Here is a 20,400-nt window from a genome sequence, read left to right on the forward strand (position 1 = left end):
CTGTTTTTAATGCCTCTGGGAAGGTTATGAACTATTTCAGAGCTAAGTTAATATGAAAACATAGGAAGGGGAAGCAATATACTGTCCTTTTTTTTTTTTTTTTTTATCTCATGTTCGTAAAAATAACCTTAATGAAAGGGAGTCTTATGTCAGTGAGGTTCCACATTATAAACATTATAAGCTTAAAGAATGAGCTTATAGAATTCACATCAGACTGTTAGGGATGCATAATTTATTGTAAACATATTATAAAGATATTATATATAATGTTATAAATGTATTCTATGTAAAATATGAAAACAGTTTACAAGTAGGATTTATCACAACAAAACATATTTCTGGTCCAAAGCACCTAGTTCCTGATATGATTGTGGAATCTCTCAAAGGACATGTTCCTTAGAGTTCCTAAGTATTTCTTACTAAGTGTTAAGAAGTCTTCAGGTTGTAATAAATTGCATTTCATGTATTTCTGGAAGTGATCGACATTTTATAGACATGGGCAACTCTGATCTCCCTTTTTTATTAACAGTCTTTTATATGAGGCTAATATTTGCCTCGCTTTCTTTCCAAATTCAAAGGTCCACTGTAATAGTCTGAGAAGTCTTGGTAGACTTCACTTAGGTCTTCAGTTTGCAAAGTCTTCCTTGGAAAAAGATGGCGAGGAGGAGTTGAATTTGTTGGCAAGTACCCAATCAGAAGCATCAAAGTATCACAAGATTTTTTTTCCATAGGTGAAGCTATTGCAACATCCACATTTGAAAAGTGGACAAATTAATCATAAAACATAATTCTATGACTGTCACAAGTTGAATATTAAATTAATATTAAATCTGAAACCTGGTTTAGTCAAGAACATAATAGCTTTTAATGAAAATATGAATTTAACAAATGTCTAGCCGCACTGTTCAACATGGACTTTTAATTAACCTTTAACAGTTTTATTAGCTATATTATTATTTTAACACCTTCTTGACCCCACATTTTAGTTATACATGCTGTCCCTGTAACAACTTTTTACAATATGTATGTAATGCTATATTTTAGCTTTATTATGTTGATGACAGTTTGATTCTTTTTATTGAATTAGTCCTTAAGTATCTGAAAAAAAAAAAATCTGTAAATGCTAAAAAATATTCTCAGCAAGTTTTCACTCTATCTGCTTCATTAAATACGCATACTTTGTTCATTTTACATCTTCAAGAATGTCTAAAGTGCAGATATTAGTATTGTGGGTTTAATGTCATCAACATCCATACATGTTTTTTGAAAAAAAAACTCAAAATATTTATGTTAACTACAAATAAGAGTTTTTAATAGTGAGAGAATCCATTTTAACTGCAAAATGAAAATACCAAAATGGCCTTGATTCACAGTGTTCATGAAAGTACATGTAGCTCAATTAATTCCTTTGTAGTTATGCTGAATTTTTTCATCTTTTCATTTAGGTTACACTAAGTACAAATATGAAATCTCCTTTTGTTTGATATAAATTTTTGTTACATCACTAACATTACCATATGTTCGTCCATTCACATTACTTCTTTACAGAATGACGTCAGTCTCTTTGAGCCATTATAGTATGTCATATAAACTAATATGAAGTTAGTAATTTTTCTTTGAATGTTTTGCTATCAGAAGAAAGGAGATGTCTCCCTGAAAATTTAGTAGCTGATTAAGAATACTTAGTGTTTCCCATGAGAGAGGAAAAAAATACATATGCCATGGTATATATGATCCAAAACAAGTATCAGTTGTTAATTGTTCAAAATTTCCTATATAAAAAAATTATAAGCAACAGACATTTTCTGGGGGAAAAAAAATAGAATATGTTAATTTCTGCCTATTGAACTAGGTTTCCTTTCATGATGATTTTTATTCTGACCTGTTAACTGTAAGAATACCCAAGCAAATATCAAATATACAGCACACATCATTCGGGGACTAAGTTTGCTGTAAGAGAAATGTAGTACAGTTGCAAAAATAAACGACCTTGTTTCTACAGCCATGAAATAAGAGAACCGATCAATAAATATAATATATGGCAAACAGAGGTCTTTCTATGTTTTTTTGGCACAACTAATTATTCTTGAAAAAAAGTGTCATTTTTGTCCATCAGCACACTGCAAACAAACTCATAAAAGGAAAGTGGTTTATCATTCCAAAATAAACCTCCCTAGTATAATCATTGATATGTATGATCATAACAGCACTTTTACTTTATCCAGGGAAAACACTAATCGCTGAAAAAATGTTTATAATATTTCTATTTCCTCTGAAGACCAAAATGCAAACCTTCATTTCTTCCTTTTGTTTTTTGTTTTGATGTTCTTTTGTTCCGTTTTGTTTTCGTAAAATAAATTCTGTTTACTGAAATAGATGATAAATCGGTCTTGATCTTGGTGGCTCATTTGAAATATTTTCCAAGTCAATCTCCATATGACTAAATAGTGTCTTGGATAATAAGTACATAGGTGTAAAAGTAGGAGATTTACAGCCTGCCTTATGTTGGTATTGAGCAATTGTGAGAGCATATGACTAGGTAGAACCATTTCCTGTTCTTTCAATACCGCATGCACATAGAGTTACCATGAAGAACTTGGCCTTTTCTGGCTTTTTTATTACCTGTACAACCTTCTTTCTCATTCCTTAATTCTTTTGGTAACATTTTATAGTCCTTGCTATATTAAGTTCTGTTGAACTATTCAGGAATTTATTCCTGCAAGGCATGTGAGTGTTTTGTTTCTAAACAAATGAAGACTCTGAGATCCATATGGTGATTTGCCCAAAACAATACAAGGCTGAAAGGTGGTTCCTACCCTAGGCCAACAGAATTTTACTATCTTAGAGATTCTTTGCATTTTATTTAGATTGGAGGTAGAATTAGTGGTTTTCACCAACTCTGTCAGGTAAGACAATATGTTTGCATTTCCAAGCAAGCTATTGTAATCTTACTGTTTGGGTACAGAGATTATTTCCTCTTTGAGATTTGTTTGTTAACTTTCTTTAAAGCACTTCAGCTGTTTTGCCTATATTACTGCAGAAAATAATCTTTTTCTTACTTGCCTAAGTACTGTTTTAATAAAAGCTTCGAGAGCTCGTAAAAATGTGACATAAAAAGCTCTTCAAATATACTTTTTTTAGGTGCAACTATAGCTATAGTAATTGCCTGTCATTTTCTTCAGCCATCAGGTTTGGGCGAATGCCACAAGCGGAGAAGGAGAAGCTCTTGGCAGAGATTTCCAGCGACATCGACCAGTTAAACCCTGAATCTGCTGATCTACGAGCACTTGCCAAGCATTTGTATGACTCATACATAAAGTCCTTCCCTCTGACCAAAGCCAAGGCGAGGGCGATCTTGACAGGAAAGACGACAGACAAATCAGTTAGTTCCCTCTGTGTTTTGTGTTTTGTTTTTTTTTTTTTCCTTTCTTTTGACTAAATGATTTACCACATTGACAACACATCTTTAAAAAAAAAAAAAACACAGAAAAAAACTTTGCTGTTGGCAGTTACATATTTCAAGCTGTGTCTGAAACACAGGAAATGTTTTTAGATAGGATAAGTAAACATTATTTGAAAAAAAACTCCAAGTTCACCTAATAAAATACTTGAAACTAGTACAAGAATTTGAAGGTCACCTTAACCTTTTTGTATTCTCTGATCCACTCTTCCCGTTTTCCTTCTCCTTCTCCAAAGGTTATCTTCCACACTATCTGTTTAAGGTGGCTATCTAGCTGTCAGGACTTGGTTGCTATACTATTCAAGCATCTGTATCATAGGATATTATTATAGTCTATTATCAGTACTAGCTGTACCCAAAAGAATATTCTTTTTCGTAAGTGTCAAATGATTCCCAGTACCAACATCATCGCTAACCTTAACTATGATGTTTATTCTTATGATGCTCTGATGACTTCCTGCATTTAACTGAGTTATCTTGCATCAGATTGGTATCCTGTGTTGGTGCAACTTGAATTTTAGGAGAATGTACAAGAAAATCTTTGAAAAGTAAGGAATAGAGATATGTGTATTTGTGGGTTGCTTTGGAAACTTCATTGGCAATACATAGCAATCTTCTGTATCAGTGAGAAGGAGGATAACAGGCTCCCCAGGAAGGTGGTGGAGTCATCATCCCTGAAGGTGTTCAAAAAACGTTTAGATGTAGTGCTTCAAGACATGGTTTAGTGGGCATGGTGGCATCAGGTATACGGTTGGACTTGATGATCTTTGAGGTCTCTTCCAATCATAATGATTCTACGATTCTATGATAAATAAGATCTGATAATTACGGTGGGTTTTAAATTTTGTCACTATTTTAATACCTAAAGAGCAAAACAGTTTTCCAAAACTTATAACTCTTAGTTTGATATATTTTCTAGAATCATCAGCAGAAATTTTATTGTTAGCATTACAACAGAGACTGTATTTTATTTTCTTTAATAATTTCAAAGACAGGAAAGAATTAGGAGGTATTTTAGACTTGCTTTCTTTAAAGGCAGTTAAAATCATAATTTAAATATTGTCCCTAATTTGGTTGTACCGCTCACATAAAAACTTCAGATATGGGGGACACTTCAAATTTTAGTAACTTTTCATCATGGAGTATATAAAGTTTGAACTAGCATAGTTTATTTATCCTGCAGAAAGCTGATACACTAAGTCCACTTGTGGGTCATTGCTTTTTCCTAGTCTTTCCACAGTTCCCTCTTTATATGAGAAATGTAGGTTACTGGGAAACAGTTAATAGAGCAATTTAGATTTTTTAAAATGTGTTCTTAATAACTATGTACCTGCATTGGGAAACAGAATAGAAGTGGAGGGTGTAATGATGTATCTTGTTTACTCCTCTTCATCCTAAAAATGAAACCAGGAGGCCTGTTCCTTTTTTCTGCAGCCGCCCACTGTGCACACTCTGGAATGTGACAGAAGTTTGGGCAGGGTTACCTACAGCACTCTCATCTTCTGTTTCTCCAGACATATGTTTAGAAACATGGGAGGTTTGTTTCTGAGGTGCCAAGTGCATCCACAAATCCTACCTTTGTTCCGTAAGGTTCTGTGAAGTTGTCAAAGAAATAATTGGCATGTGGTTTGCTGTTCTGCTGTGCTGGGTACTGAACAAACATCTGGGCTTACGCAACTTGGTCATGTCTGAAAATTACACTAATGCAATACTCATGCAGTAAATATATAGTATGCCATCAATGACGTTCTCCTTTTTTATTTGAAGTTTTAAAACTTTGCCAGATTAGGATATAGCAATAAAACAATAGACATAGAATTCAGCTTCTCATTGCTGCAAATTTTCAAGTCATTTAAAAAAAAAAAAACACTGAAAGGGTGACACTCAGTATTTAACGGTTACAACTTTTACGTTATTTGAACTGTAATGGACTTTGTGCTCTGGAACACCAAGCTGTTTACTACAGGCATAGTTTAAATTTATGTTATTTTTTAATTGCTGTATCATCTGCATTAACTGAAAATGATTGGATATGCTAAGTGAGTGTGTCAAAATGAAAATGACTAGTTCATCCTCTTCTGGGATATACAGTGCTCATTTGACATGAGATTCTGCTCACAAAGTTCATCTGAATCTTTATGTTAAAAATGTCTTTGGCTATTTTGAACTCTTTCTTGATTTTCATCTTCTAATGTCAGTAGGCCAGTGGCATAGTATAGTCTTCCTAAAGCACATGTACAGGCACAGAATAGATGCCTTTTTCCTGTATTTGGTGGTCCCACTTAAGATTTTCTGGTAAGAAAAGAAAAGAATGACCTACTACTACTAAAACATGCATTTTAAAAGCCTCCTCTTCATTCTTGTTATTCCACTATTTCGCACATGCATGCCTATACATATGTACAGATATGTATAAAACGTTGTTTCTGCTGCCAAATAGCATTACATCTTGAAAAATATCTGATCCTCCTGGCTTTTCTCAGTGTGGTGTGTTTATTTTTTCAATTTCACAATGAAATCCTAGTGCAAGTAGAAAAAGTGTCATACTTCACACTCAAGATTTAGCTGAATCTCGTGGTCTGGAGCTATGTTTGCCTGTGGTTGCTGTGAAAGTGACAGCACTAGTTTCATCGGTCTTGTAAGCAGCAGAATATTGATTTAACTAAACCATTTCGAAAGCTGAAATCCTCTCGTGCGGATACTATTATTTCAGTTCACAGATAGACCTCTTTTTTCCAAGCAGCTGTATCAGTTAATGACAAAACTGTCAGCTCTCATCCCTCCCTCTCTTCCTAGTGAAAGCAAGTCAGAGCTTTGTGTTCGACTGAGCCTGAAACAGATGACCGAACACTTTCACAGTCTCCATCTGCAGAACTATGGGAGGTGGGAGTAGTAACCTCTAGCTGGTGGGTAGTGATAAGCATCTGTGGGCAATACCTCCTCAGAAGGCACCATGAGACTTTAAGCAAGTAGCTATTTTCATTTTTAAAAATTCCATAATAATTTAGCACTGAATAGACTTCAAAACTAGTTTAATCAAGTAGGAATAGAATTTCAGGACTTTCCAGAAGCTGATTTTGTGGGAGAGGACCACTGACTACGTATAGGAAGGCTCTGGTTATTTTTTAAACTGTTCTGCAGCACATAGTGAAAATAAAACCATGAGAGTGAGCACCCATATAAATAAGGCATTAGAATCTGTAATCATAAAGGATCTCAAATTAAAATATATATTTCTGTCATCCAATTGTTGGTGTATAATTCCTTGTATTTTAATTAATAATCAAGTATGTTAACAAACCTATTAATATCAGTAGAGATTTGTTCAGTGCAGCAGTGAACTATTTAGTCATTTATTCTTTAAGAAAGAGATTCTTCAGATAAATTCAAGAAATCTTCACTTAACCACTTCTTTAAAAACAGGAGCTTCTTCTGCATATTCCGAAACAGATTGTTTCCAGATCCTAATGAAAGTTTTCCTGACACTACTTTTTCTAATCTGCTTTAAAAATTGATTTATTCTAGTTGAGTTTATTTCACAGACACATTCTTGTGTTCTGAATTGTGCCGCTGTAGTTTGTTTCATGTTTTTTGCGTTTTCTTTCCCATTGACAAGTTATTTGAGTTTAAATACATCCTAATGTTGTTATTTTTAAAGGAATTAACAGCAAAAAGTTAAATTTATCAGATAACCAATACCATGACGTTGATATTACTTGCAGTATTTTCTAGAAGGATAGAACTGGAAAGGAATGTGACGGTATATGAAGTAATCAAAATGTGAATATACGCTGTCTTTCTACAAAAAAGAAGTTATATCATGAGAAGTGCAAACATGTCACTGTACACTTACTAGATTCTGTTTTATAGAAGCCATTAAAATTCACGTAAAAGGAGTAAAATTTTAATCTTTTGTTAATAAGCATTTCAAACTTCAAATTGTGGTATATCAGAACTTCTGGAAAACAAACAAACAAACCAACAAAAAATGCAAAAATGCTGGCTATTTTAAAATAGTGTTCCTTATCCACTGTCCCTGATTATTAAAAAAAGTATCAGCCAAAGTCCTATTTTTAGAATGTGGATTCACTGAACATGTGAGAAGTCCTTAAGAACTACTTGTCCTTTCTGTAAATCATTTTAACATTGTGAGGATATTTGCTTTAATAGGTTTAAGAAGATTTAACCCTTTCGGGTCAACTACCATTGATATATTCCTCATAGATTTCTAAGCGTTTTCTCATGAGTTATACCTCTGTATGCTACTTCAGTTTCTCAGGAGTCAAATGTTCATAGAAAGGGCATTTGAAAGTAAATTGTCTTTTCCTTTTATTTTTAGCCATTTGTTATTTATGACATGAACTCTTTAATGATGGGAGAAGATCAAATCAAATGCAAGCATGTGTCACCGCTGCAGGAGGAGAACAAAGAGGTAGCAATTCGCATTTTCCAGCGATGTCAGTTTCGCTCAGTGGAGGCAGTGCAGGAGATTACAGAATTCGCCAAGAACATTCCAGGTTTTGTGAATCTTGACCTGAATGATCAAGTAACTCTCCTGAAATATGGGGTCCATGAGATCATATATACTCTCCTGGCTTCTCTGATGAATAAAGATGGAGTTCTTATATCTGATGGACAAGGATTCATGACACGGGAGTTTCTGAAGAGCCTGAGAAAACCTTTTTGTGACTTTATGGAACCCAAGTTTGAGTTTGCTGTGAAGTTCAATGCACTGGAATTAGATGACAGTGACCTGGCAATATTTATAGCTGTCATTATACTAAGCGGAGGTAAGTGCTGTCTTATTTAATATGGTATTTCATTTAATAGAATTGACACTTTTAATTCCTGTCCAAACAGTAAAGTGCTCAGCAATACAGGATGGGAGTGAGTTTATTTACACGTAGTTTTTTATTAATTTTCAGCTTTCTTGATGTTGTTTGCCCTTTTTCAGTTTCAGGCAGAAACTGAAAATGTAAATGACCTGACATTAATGATGGAGCTGGAAATGCCTGCTGAATCAGCAGTTCATTTAGTTAGAAAACAAAATCAGGACTATCTTTCTGAAAACAGGAAGGGTGGAATTTCACTGGCAAGAGCTTCTAAAAGTTAAAATTCTGCATGAGGGTTTTTTAAACCTGCAATTAGATTGTGTGGCTTGCTAATTGTACACAAATAGCTTTGACTCCATAACAATTTCAGAATATATGTGGCATTTGGCTTACAGGATTGTTATGGGGTTTTTTTTATTGTTGTTGTTGTTTTTTTCATTCATGCAAGGTTTTGTTTGCCTTTAAAGGGGGGGGGGGGGAAGAATGCATTTCTCAGGAAAATGATGGTCACACAATGTCTGTTTTTCTCAGGCATTAGGAATCTGCTCTGTTCAGATTTCCTAAGCTGCTCTCTTTGTATTAATCTTCATGCATTGTGCTTCGAGCAAAGCATGCACCTGAAAGCCCAGGCATCAGACTACATGCATTCTAACACTTCATTAAAAAAGACACTGAATTTTCAGCTTTTTGGAAGGCAGTCATTGTGTTCTATCTGATTCTGAGGTGATGTAGCTACTATACTTCGTGAATTGGGGACTGCTACCAAGATTTAGTTCACTTAGGAACCTTTTCCATTGAGGATCTGAGATATCAGATACACATTTCAGGTCATATTCAAGGTCTTTTCCTTTGACCAATACCATCAAATAAGTGATGTTGCACAAAGAAAATTTTACCCTACTCATTTGTGTGTATTTTGGCTTAGTATGATACTGCAGATATCAACAGGAGGAATGTGCTGAATATTCTGAATTCAGAACCTCCACAGAGCAACGCAGAGTATTTTGTTATTAAATTATGTTCAAGCAATCAAACACAACAACCACATGCTATTATTCTGAAAAGAAACATTCTGTTGAGAGTGCATTGTGATGTATAGCTTCATTTAAAATCACATACAATTACTTCTGGCATTGTGTTTCATTCAGTAAAAATGTGGTATCACAATATGGTTTATTAGACTAACTAAATCCACTTCAAACAAGTACAGTTCCCATAAGACGTTTTCTTGTGCGAACCTTTGAACACAATGATCCCTGAGGACTCTGAATTAATTCAGGAAGGGAAAATATGTTGCTGCTATATTTTTGGTTGGCTTTGATGGAGGAGGAGAAATTATACAAGCCTATTAGGGCACTACACAAAACATGCCAATATTTTGCATTTTCTAATATGATGAAATTTGACAGATGAGAAACAGGCCTCTCAAAATCCACTCCTAATTGAAAAAAGGGAACTTGCAATCTGCAAAGCTACATCTTCAGTGATGTTTGGTTTACATTAGAGGAAATAGGAAACTAATCTTACATTTTAGATCTCAGGAGGACAATGATCTGCAGAAAAAACTTTACTATGTTGAACCAAATTTATTAGCAAGTCTTTTTTTACAAATAATTGTAAACAGGGATCTGTAAAGAGCTACTGAATTTTAATAGTTAGCTCTTAAATAACTCTGAAGCAAATCCATATAAACATATACATGCATATAAATATAAATCAGCTCTTTCTAGGAAAATGCTTTAATTTCTTGATAACAAAGATTTCTCACTATCTTTATTCAGAACTTTTTTATTTCCAAGATAGTTATTTGTAAAAACTGAGTTTGTATTTTGAAACCAATTAAGCTTTGCTGCCAATTAGAGAATGGCTTTTCCAGTCAGATATGATATACATTGAACTGTATGCATTCAGTGGGACTATAATATTTTGTGTGGTATGGAACTGAAATCCCATTTCTCAGATGCTCTTGTTTCTGTAAGAGCTATGTTCTTACAAAACTTAATTTCTGTAAGAACTATGCAAATATCGAACCAGGATGATTTAATTGAATATAGGATTTCAAGACCAGTTCCTATTACCTCAAGAACTTTACTAGCTGCAGGAATACTGTAATGTTTAAGTCACTTCAAGAAATCCTGTGTATAAATACCTTAAAAAGAAAAACCCAGTTTGTGAAACAAACAAGTATCCTAGCCAAACGCTCTAAGTGAATCTGTCATTGCCTAGCGAAATTACATTAGCTCTGCTGGCTCCACGGGTGCTATCTCTTATGCAGATCTAAAAAGAAGAAGAGAGAAGGGAAAGAGAAAGATAATTCCAGCTGGAGCGTTACATGTAGAAAGCTTTTCATTGTGAAGTAAGTGTTTGGAATTTGCCACAGATCCTATAAAACAGTTCAGCTTTTTTGGTATCAAAACAGTTGCTTTTGCATTATATGTAAAAAGGCAAAATGCCCATATAACAATAATAAGAAGCTGACAAATTAACTGTAATAGCAACAAAATGAAAATACTCGCACTTCCACAGTCAATCATTTTATTGTTTCTGAGCTGCTCAGGGCAGCCTCACTCTGTCTCAATGATTCCAAATGTTACTCTGAACTCATTATTACAAAGCTGAAGAGTTGTTCTTAATGTTGGTATATTATGCTTTAAAACAATACTGTAAATGGCAAACAAATTCTATTATTCTGAATTTAATGCTCAGGAGACAAAGAGACTCTGTGTGTGAGCAGTAGGATATTACCTTGCTTTTAGAAAATAAATGCTTTATGCCATTGACAGCAGCGCCAAACTCTCATTACAACATTCATTTACTTACGATAACTTTGAAAAATACACTTCAGTAAAATGAGATTTGAAAAACTTTTTTCAAGGAGATATTCTTCCTCCCTGCTGTATTCCTCTGTGCCACCAAGGCATATCCTTTATCCTTAGCCAGTAGTGAGTGCCATGGTATACATGTTAAAGAACTTGAAGCACCTTTAAAAATTTTTTGTATATCTGAGCTGAAAATGAAGTCTATCATAAGAAGAAGGTTTAAGGAGAACAAGTTGGATGCCTGTGTTTGGGCAGGAAAGACAGTAGTCCAAACCTTATTGGGGTAATCCACATTTATAAACAGAGCAAACCCACTCAGGCAGGTTTCTGTCAAATAAAGAAAAAGCTCAAAAGGTAATTTTGTAGCATGTTTACATATCATGGATGGACTTGAACTTTTGTATATTATCTTCTGCAGTGTTTAGGATATAGATGTGTTGGGAATTGTAGTAGGGTATACCTGTAAAGATCCAGACTCTGTTAGTCAACATACAGTCAAACCAGTATTTAAATTTAGAAATGTTGCTACATTCACTTTTTCTGTTTTCTGAATGTGTTCTTTACAGTAAATTTTGAGTCGTGAATCACTGCTGCTTGTTTAAACACTATATTCAATAATTTTGCTACAATCTGAGATCAGCAAAATTTGAAGTTTTATCACTGAATAGTACCAAGAAATAGTTCATATTTGACTGCTACACAAATCCTGCTCTAGCAAACCTGTTAGAACAAAGAAATGCTTCGTCATCAGACCAAGAACTGCAGATAATCGCTGTGGGCTTTGTACCAAAATCCTGGTGACTACAATACATGTGACAGTCTCAGAAGAAAAAACCTCAAACTGCTGAGTCACATCTGCCTCAGCAAAAGAAGTAGCACAGTTGTTCAGTCAGCCGTATTTTTCCTGTTTTATCATATTAACATTTTAGAATGTGTATTTACATGCAAAATGCACTTAATCAAAGATATTAAAATACAAAGGTACAGGTAAAGGCATGCTGATGGCAATTTCATATGTGAGGAACAGAAAAACATTGTAATTATTGTTAGGAACATGAAAGAAGCATCCAAATCTGTAAGAAAATAAACAAACAAGGTATTTTTCCATGAGATAGTATAGAACATCAATTTGCACAAAGTCATACTGTTGACACTCAAAACTAAGGGGCTGTCCCAGTCACTGTGAACATTTTCTTACTTAGAACAGCTTCCTGCAGAATTTTCAAACCAAATGAAACAGCTGTATGACAATGAATGAAAACCTAAAGAAAAACTGAATAAAGAAAATTAATAACAAAAAGAGAAATGTGGTACTCTTTTGGCATAGTCTGAATGGATAAAAGGCAGTTCACAAATAGCACATAAAAAAGCTCAACTTCAATCAACAATCTTCTGTATCAGAGAGGTTTAAAAGTGGTGTCCAATTCACTTTTACTTATCTCTCACCTTCATCGTTTGAACTCTCCTTCCTTTGACCTTCTGTAACCTAATTTCATTGTGTGAGAAGAAAGTCCTGCTACAACCCATTTGTCTTTGTCTTTCACTTCCCTCATCAGTTCCCTTTGCAGTTTTCTCTGTGAGCTTTCAAACAGCAATTCTGTCTTAGCCTGTTCAAAGGCCTCCACCACAGTGTCACATCTAGTTTACTCCCATTTCTGTTTCTTCCTATTATCTATCTAAATTTTTCTCAAGGCTTACTGTTAATCATTTCCTTTGTAATTTTTTTCTACAAGCCACATCTATCTTGAGCTCATTACTGCACAAAATACACCTTTGGGTACAGTAACCCAATGATTCTGGAGCATATATATTTAAGAGCATCTTAACAACTTCAAATATACCATAATATCTGTATGTTAAAGCTTTTGCCTCTTATTTCCTTTTTTTCTGGTTTAGTTAAGTTTCTTGGAACAGAAACCACATTTTCCTCTGTAAGACATTTTTACTGAGAAAGTATAGCAAACTGTCAACACCCAAAAAATAATGTCCGTATCCTGAAGTTCTCATTCATGAAAAATCTCTCTTGCCTTCAATGGGAATTTTCCTTCCTCTTGAATTGGCTTATTTAAAAATAACATCTGATGATCTCCTAGGCTTTTGTCATAGTCATCTTTTCTGACTCTAGTTCCACTGGGTCATTATAAAACCATTAGACTGGGTTTTTCAAAGGAGCTTAAGGATTTTAGGCACTTAAGTCTCACCGAACTTCAGTTGACCTCGGGCACCCGAATTTTGGGGGCTCCTTGGTAAGTTCCAAAGTCAGTACTGATCTCCTGGCTTTGCCTCCTGGACTCTAAAGTTGAGCTGGGGAGCACAATGTTTGAATTGAGTTTCACTTCTGAAAAACTCACACCCTAACATTTCCCACCATAAAAGAAGCAGGGGGCAAATGGAGATTAATCTCAGAGGAAATCAAGGCCATAGTCTTTGTGCTTTTTGATTTTTTTATATCACTGTACACTGAGTCATACCCAGCTAGTTCAGAGTTCATCTGCAACACAGAAGTAAAATTTAAAGCTATCGCAACCCAAAGCCAAAATTATTAACAGCTTTGAAGTACTGTAATTTGGGAAGTTTTCCCAAAAATATAAAGAATTTTGCAGCACATGCAATGCATTTAGGTAATCTAAAAATAAATATATAAAATTTATCAAAAATTCTGTAAGTATCTTTAAAAAATTACTTGATAATATTGCCAAAGGAAATTAATTAAAAGGAGCCGCTTGTTTGAAGACAATTTTCTGCTTGCAGATATTTACTTACAGACTTTCTGAACCATATTTTATAGTATTATCCATTGAATGGTATAAATAAATGATCTCTGCAAGACAAGCACAGCTTATTAGCATGACATAGCAAACGGAAAGAGAGGCAAAATGGGTAACTGAGTCCAGTCACCTACAACTCAAAGCAGTCGCTTCATAAAACCACTGACAAACAAATATCAAGCTCCATCTTCAAAATTGCCATTATTCCTGTTTCTGAAAAACTACCCTCAAACCTCACCTCTTTGAGAGTTAACTATCCTTTCCTGATCAGTGACCTACATGTATTCATGGCTTGTGTATACTCGTTTGTTTTCATGCCAACTTTGCCTTTTAGTTTACACTGCAATTTTTTCTCTGTGAAGTAAAACCCCAATGTATTTATAAAGAGCTTTGTTTTCTCTCAGCCTTTTTTCTTGTATACAACACAAGCCAAGCTGATTTAGTAGAACTGGATGCACAGAAAGGTTACTAAGATCACAGGAAATAACAGCCTATTCTTTAAATTTCTAATATAGATCAACCTCTTGTCCTTTCTGAAATGGAAATATTGCCTTAGGGAAGTAATTTAAGGCTAGCTATAAGCACTGGTTTTTATTGATCAACCTATGAAATTCATTTCATAGCTACACAGCGAATGTTATTCAAATTATTGACTATTTTTTTAAGGGAGTATTCTGATAATCAGGATGCATTACCCAGTATAAAGTAGTTTAACAGTAACAAATTACTGGTGTTGTTGTCATATGTGAGGATTTAATAATGTTAAGTAACTTTATTAACTTTCATGGCTATAGAACCAAATAAATTATTACTTCAAGTTAGAAAAGAAATGTTGCAAATTATGTTAATTAATAATTGCAACCACTTAAGAAGGTATTTGGGGACAGACAGAAATAACATAACAGCTATTATTATGAAAGCTAATAATGGTTAAAAAAGAAAGATTTTTCTTCTTGCCAAAGAATAAGATGTCAAAGATCATCCTGGACTCTTGCAGCTGTGGCAGTGCAAGTAGCTGACTTTGGTTTTAAACGTCCATCCCAAATTCCTCCATATGGACGAGAACTCTCTGTTGGCATGAGCCCAGAAAAGGTATTTTCTGTACAAGCCACATCTATCCGTCCTCCACTGCCATAAGCATCTGTGGCTAAGATGATGAGTCGATGCTAAAAGCTATTCTGAGACTTCTTAATAGCAACTGGAATTTGCGTGTGGAAAAGAACTGAACCTGTGAATTTTAAATCTCCCAGGTTAGTATGACTGCAGAAGTTGAATTTATGCCTTTTTTTTATTTTGGTAGGTTAGCATCCACCTTAGCAGGAAACATTTTTAATGGTAGCAGCTACATGCAAATCCATCTGAGTATATGTTGATTTTCCAAAAATGAATTATCTGATACAGACTGTTTATCCCCCAACTATATCTCACTCTTCCTTTCCATAAACAGTTTACTGTGGAAAATGCATTGTAGTATTGTATAAACTTATCTCTGTATCTGCACAACACAAATGCTTGAACTGTTTCTAAGATTGTTCGAAAACTTCTCTGAGCAAATTCTAGTAAAATCTTACAAATAAATACATTAAAAAATTGTCAAACAGTTCTCAGGAAGGACTATATGTAAATGCTTGATATACCAAGAAATCTTTAAGAAATTAATACATGAGATTGATGTTTCCGTATTCTTCATAAACTTACAACTCCCAATTTTTTTTTTCCTAGATCGCCCAGGTTTGTTAAATGTGAAGCCCATTGAAGATATACAAGATAATCTGTTGCAAGCTTTGGAGCTCCAGCTAAAGCTGAATCATCCAGAATCATCACAGCTGTTTGCAAAGTTGCTTCAGAAAATGACGGACCTCAGACAGATTGTAACAGAACATGTGCAGCTGTTGCAAATAATAAAGAAAACGGAGACAGATATGAGTCTTCATCCACTCCTACAAGAAATCTATAAAGACTTATATTAATTACCATAGTAGTTCTAATACGCTGACATAATGTATGTTCTTCAGATTGCACTATTTCTTTGAGGGAAAACTTTGCATACCTAAGAAATTACTGTGAAACAGCATTTAAAAAGAGAGAGCTTAGTATAGTAGATCTATTTTATGCATATTGTTTATAAAGACACATTTACAATGTACTTTTAATATTAAAAATATCTATATCATGAAATTGTTGGCAGTATTTTCAGAATTAATTTTTTAAACTATCTTATTTCTTAAAATTGCTTGTCCAGTATGATTGATGCTTCACTGAAGTTGGTTAAGCATGCAGTTAAATTTTCAACTTAAAAATAAAAATCTTTCTCCTTAAACATTTCTAGGGAAACATTTTAAGTATTATGCTTGATTTTGTCCTCCCAAGGCAGCAGCAAAATAACAATAAAATTGAATCACAGATTAATGTAATTTCCTATGAGAGCTTAAAAGGCAAAAGTTAGAAACGTCGGGTCTGACAATATTTGTGCCTACCATAATATAATTTTACAGCGATAAAGCTCTGTAAAGAGGTCTTAGCATAAGTAACAACTAGGCCCATCATTTGTGGGCAAACTCAAAAACTAGATGACATTTCAAGAATTAATTAAGAAAGGAATATGCACTGCTCATCACTCTTAGGAAGTAGAGTCTTTTCGATTACTCTGCTCGTGCAAGTCCGAGGCAGGTGGAGCAGCAGCCTGCGTGGAGGCACCACAAGGCACATACCACAGCAGCTACTGCTAATGCAGCTTTCAGTCACTCTGTTGAGTCTGTAGTTGAAAGAGATTTGTACAAACCACTTGGCCTGAGACCTTCCCCAATTATTTGATGAACCATCATTGAACAATGTATCCTGTCAAAAATGTCACAGAAAATTGGAATGGCGTGACTCCTCCTAAACAAAAGTAATGTTTGAATTCATTCTTTAAAACATAAACCTGTAATGGAAACCCTACTATGTTAGTTTAACTTGAGCTGTCATTGTTTGTCACTGGGAACAAGAATGCTTTGAGATGTTCACTGCTGTTAAGATTGCTAATTTTCTTATATATGTTACCCTATAATGTCACCTAAGATTTCCATGGGGAGCAAAGCATAGGAGAGTGAATAAATTTAACAGAAGGCAAATTTACTTACACTATCTTCTTTTGGTATTCTCAGAACTGCTGTGAGATTGCCTTAGATTCACATTTAGCCTGCCCACATTTGCTGTTCGTGAATGTGACCCCTGACAAAGTCAAGCAGGTGTGATCCACACTGGTGGGCCAGAAGAGAGAATGTGGGGGGGGAAAAAAGCCACTAATTGTAATACATATATTGAAGTAAGGAGCAGTCCTCAATTGAATACCCTTACTTTCCTCACCATGTCCACATCTTATTTATGTAGCAAAAAGTGTGCCTTAAACTTAGTGAGACAAGTTCAGTGGTGATACATAAGTGGACCAAGAGGTAATGTAAGTGTATATGTGAGTAGACTGGATTTTCAGGGAGTATAAATTGGCCTTACTTCCAGTGCAGAAAATCTAAGTTGGTGCAAATTATGCAATGAAGAGGCTGACAGAGGCCAATATTAAAATAAATCCTTAAGCTCATGCCTTCTACACCTGCAAATGTTTGCTACTACTTATTTCAGACAACCTCTGGGCCTATGATCAATAGTGAGCAGTATGCCCACCAGGAAGTTTGGAGAATTGGATCACTCAGCCTCAAGGTTCAAAACCCACAAGTGACATTGCACTGAGATGAAGTCAACATGAGGCTGAAGTGAACAGCTTTGATCTTCACTAAGTTCATGATGAGATCATTTCAGGTAACTTAGAAATTATTGCCCTAAAGCAAATGGAATAATGCATGTTAATGCTCAAGATAGCATGTTTCCTCCACATTTCAAGACAGGCACATTGTGCTAGCTGAGCATTGGATTCTGACAGGAATGACATGCATGCTAATTTGTGGTTGTTACAATTCAAAAGAAAATATTCTCTCTCCTCTTGTTTTAAGTTGTTTTCCACTGGACATTTGAAATTTTGCCATCTATCACTTAGTGGGAGAACCTCTATTTAATTGCAGAGTTCATCCCTTTCTGTAGGAGGACCTAACAAAGATTAACTGGCACTAAGATGGACCACAGCTCCAACACTGAATTCCTATAATAGTAACACAAGCAAAAACTATTAATCTGAGCCTGCGTTTCTTACACAATCCAGTTTCACATTGGCTTCACTAGAAATGAGAGTTCAAAATTACTTTTAAATAAAGAAGAATTCTAGGGCACGTTCTTACATAAGTAATATTAAAAATTATTTGAAAAGGACAGTGGAAGAGATGCACTGACAATGAAATTAAGTTCATTACTTTGTTACAGGAAAAAATTCTGTGTGACCAAGAAGCACATTAACTCAAAGACCTTAATTCTACTTTATTGCAAGTGGTAATATTTTTGAAAGTAGCAGTTCGGCAGTGACAGTGTTTAAGCCAGTGTTTAAGCAGTGACAGTCCAATATGGATGTATATGATCCATATATTTTGAGAATGGTAGCGTAATCGTAGTCATGATGGTCTAAGGATAAAAGAAAAGGCAGTTTTGCAGGAACAGGTGTTATCCTTTATTAGGATGAAGGGACTGAATGCCCAAAAACCTACACTTTTCTTTCAACTGTATAAGCTGCTCTAATAAAATATATTGTTCTCTCTACATCCTGTCTTCTCTTACATTTTGGTAGTTATTCATCATGTTTTCATCAAGCCATGGAAAATGTTAATTTTTGTGTGAATTACTAATCACAGAAATGTTCTGATTCTAAACGGTTACATTGTGGTTAGGAAGTTTTGCCTAAAATACTTTTCTACAGGAATAGGTCTTAAGGGAAAAATGTTCATTTAATGGACAATTGCTATGTACTAATTTAGAACGAATGACTGTTATGAGGATATGAAAACATTTTCTCAAAAAATAGCATTTTCTCTTGTGAATTATATTCAGAATTTTGATCTAATTGTAAATACTTTCTGTTTCTATGGGACTTTATTTATTAAAAACAAAAAAAACTTGCAAATGGGAGTTTATAAGTAGGTTGTAATATTTTCAGACTCTCTAGAGTTTTGGTTAGAATAGGCTATGCCATAAATGAACAATTTGTTTTTTGATCTTCAGTGCTACTAAAAACATGTAACAACTCAAAAATAGAAACAGTCAGCGGGTATATGCCTTCCTTTGAAGAACTTCATCTTACTTGTGTTTTACTGTCCTTCCTTAGTCATCTGTTTACTACATCGTAACATCTTCAGAGATGATGTGCTGAGTGGGATACCGGTGCATTCCCACAGGTTTTAAAACTTCTGAGCTGTTATTCCATCTTGTATTTTACACTGGTCTGCTTTTGCAGTAGAAAAATGCTGGAGGTAAATCATGTCCAGAGAAAGTAATTTGGTACACCTGCACATATCCAGCAACTATCTGCCTATTTCCCTCACCGTTTGAAGCATCACCTAGTCTTCAAAACATTTCTTGTAGAAGCTCAAAGACCTCTATTTAACAGGGAAAATTACCTTCTTCAGACAAAGTTCATTTCTATGACCATTTCTATAGTAAATATTGCTGTGAGTGGCCTAAAATGAAAATTTAGATGAGAGAAAAACCTTTCCAGCATCACCGTTATTATAGCAAAGGCAGCTGAGACCATTTTAATCACTGTTTCTGTAACAGCAATGAAAAACTGTTTATCCTACCTATGCAGATAACTAACTGCCTTTCAGCACTGCATGGAAGGAAGCAGTTGAGTTGTGTGTTTCTAACATAATCTTTTCCTAACATAGACAGCCCTTCAGTAGTCTAAAATACTCTGCCTAGAAAATGGACTTCCTGATAATTGTTGTCATGACTTGTGTTACAAAGCTTTACAAGTGCCATAGGCCTGCCCTGCCCTGCCCTTTTACTTTAGCGTACACACTCTGGGTTTCAATTCACCACTGGTACAGTTAAGCCCTGGGGGATAAGGATTTAATATTTGATTTGCAGTTGTAAACTCTGTCTTGAAGTTGAGTACATTTTAATGGGACTTTTTCCTTTTAAATAAGAGGTAATAGCTCTCCCTTAAACGGACGTAACATCAACTTTGTAAACATAAGCAATACAAAGCTGCAGCTAGAGATTTACAGAAGAAGGAAAACAGAAATGAGGGGGGAAAAAAGCCCCAATAAACTAGCCTCCTGGATCAGAAGCTCAATCATACATCTGTCAAATGCTTCAGGTTTTCATTCAAGCATTGGAAAAAATTATGTGCCTCATCTTAAGTCCCATTCCAACTGCCTTGCCTACCGTGGTTAAAAATCAACTGCACATGTGTGTCTCCAACTATATGAATACAGCAATATACTTTCACAGTTATCAGCACTAACTAGCCCTGAAAACGTTGATAATTGTAGGAAAAATAATTTCTGAATTTCTGATTTTTCACTTTGATATGCAGGGTATAGATAGGAAATTGGAGTGGTGAAGCAGCACATCTTAAATATTGCTCACTGGCTTCAAGAAAA

At 34.8% G+C, this 20,400-nt stretch overlaps 1 protein-coding gene across 1 annotated transcript in view; it reads left to right on the forward strand.

Annotated features, from left to right (window-relative positions):
- PPARG (peroxisome proliferator-activated receptor gamma) overlaps nt 1-16,053 on the forward strand; it is a 26,260-nt gene extending 10,207 nt beyond the window's left edge. The window contains exons 4-6 of the mRNA XM_009701865.1: nt 3,183-3,382; nt 7,800-8,250; nt 15,602-16,053. Coding sequence (XP_009700167.1) covers nt 3,183-3,382; nt 7,800-8,250; nt 15,602-15,849 — 899 coding nt within the window. The 3' untranslated portion in view covers nt 15,850-16,053. The remainder of the gene's footprint in view (nt 1-3,182; nt 3,383-7,799; nt 8,251-15,601) is intronic.
- Nucleotides 16,054-20,400: the final 4,347 nt, after the last annotated feature.

The sequence above is a fragment of the Cariama cristata genome, unplaced genomic scaffold, assembly GCF_000690535.1.
Source record: "Cariama cristata isolate BGI_N322 unplaced genomic scaffold, ASM69053v1 scaffold40566, whole genome shotgun sequence".
NCBI classification, from domain to species: domain Eukaryota; kingdom Metazoa; phylum Chordata; class Aves; order Cariamiformes; family Cariamidae; genus Cariama; species Cariama cristata.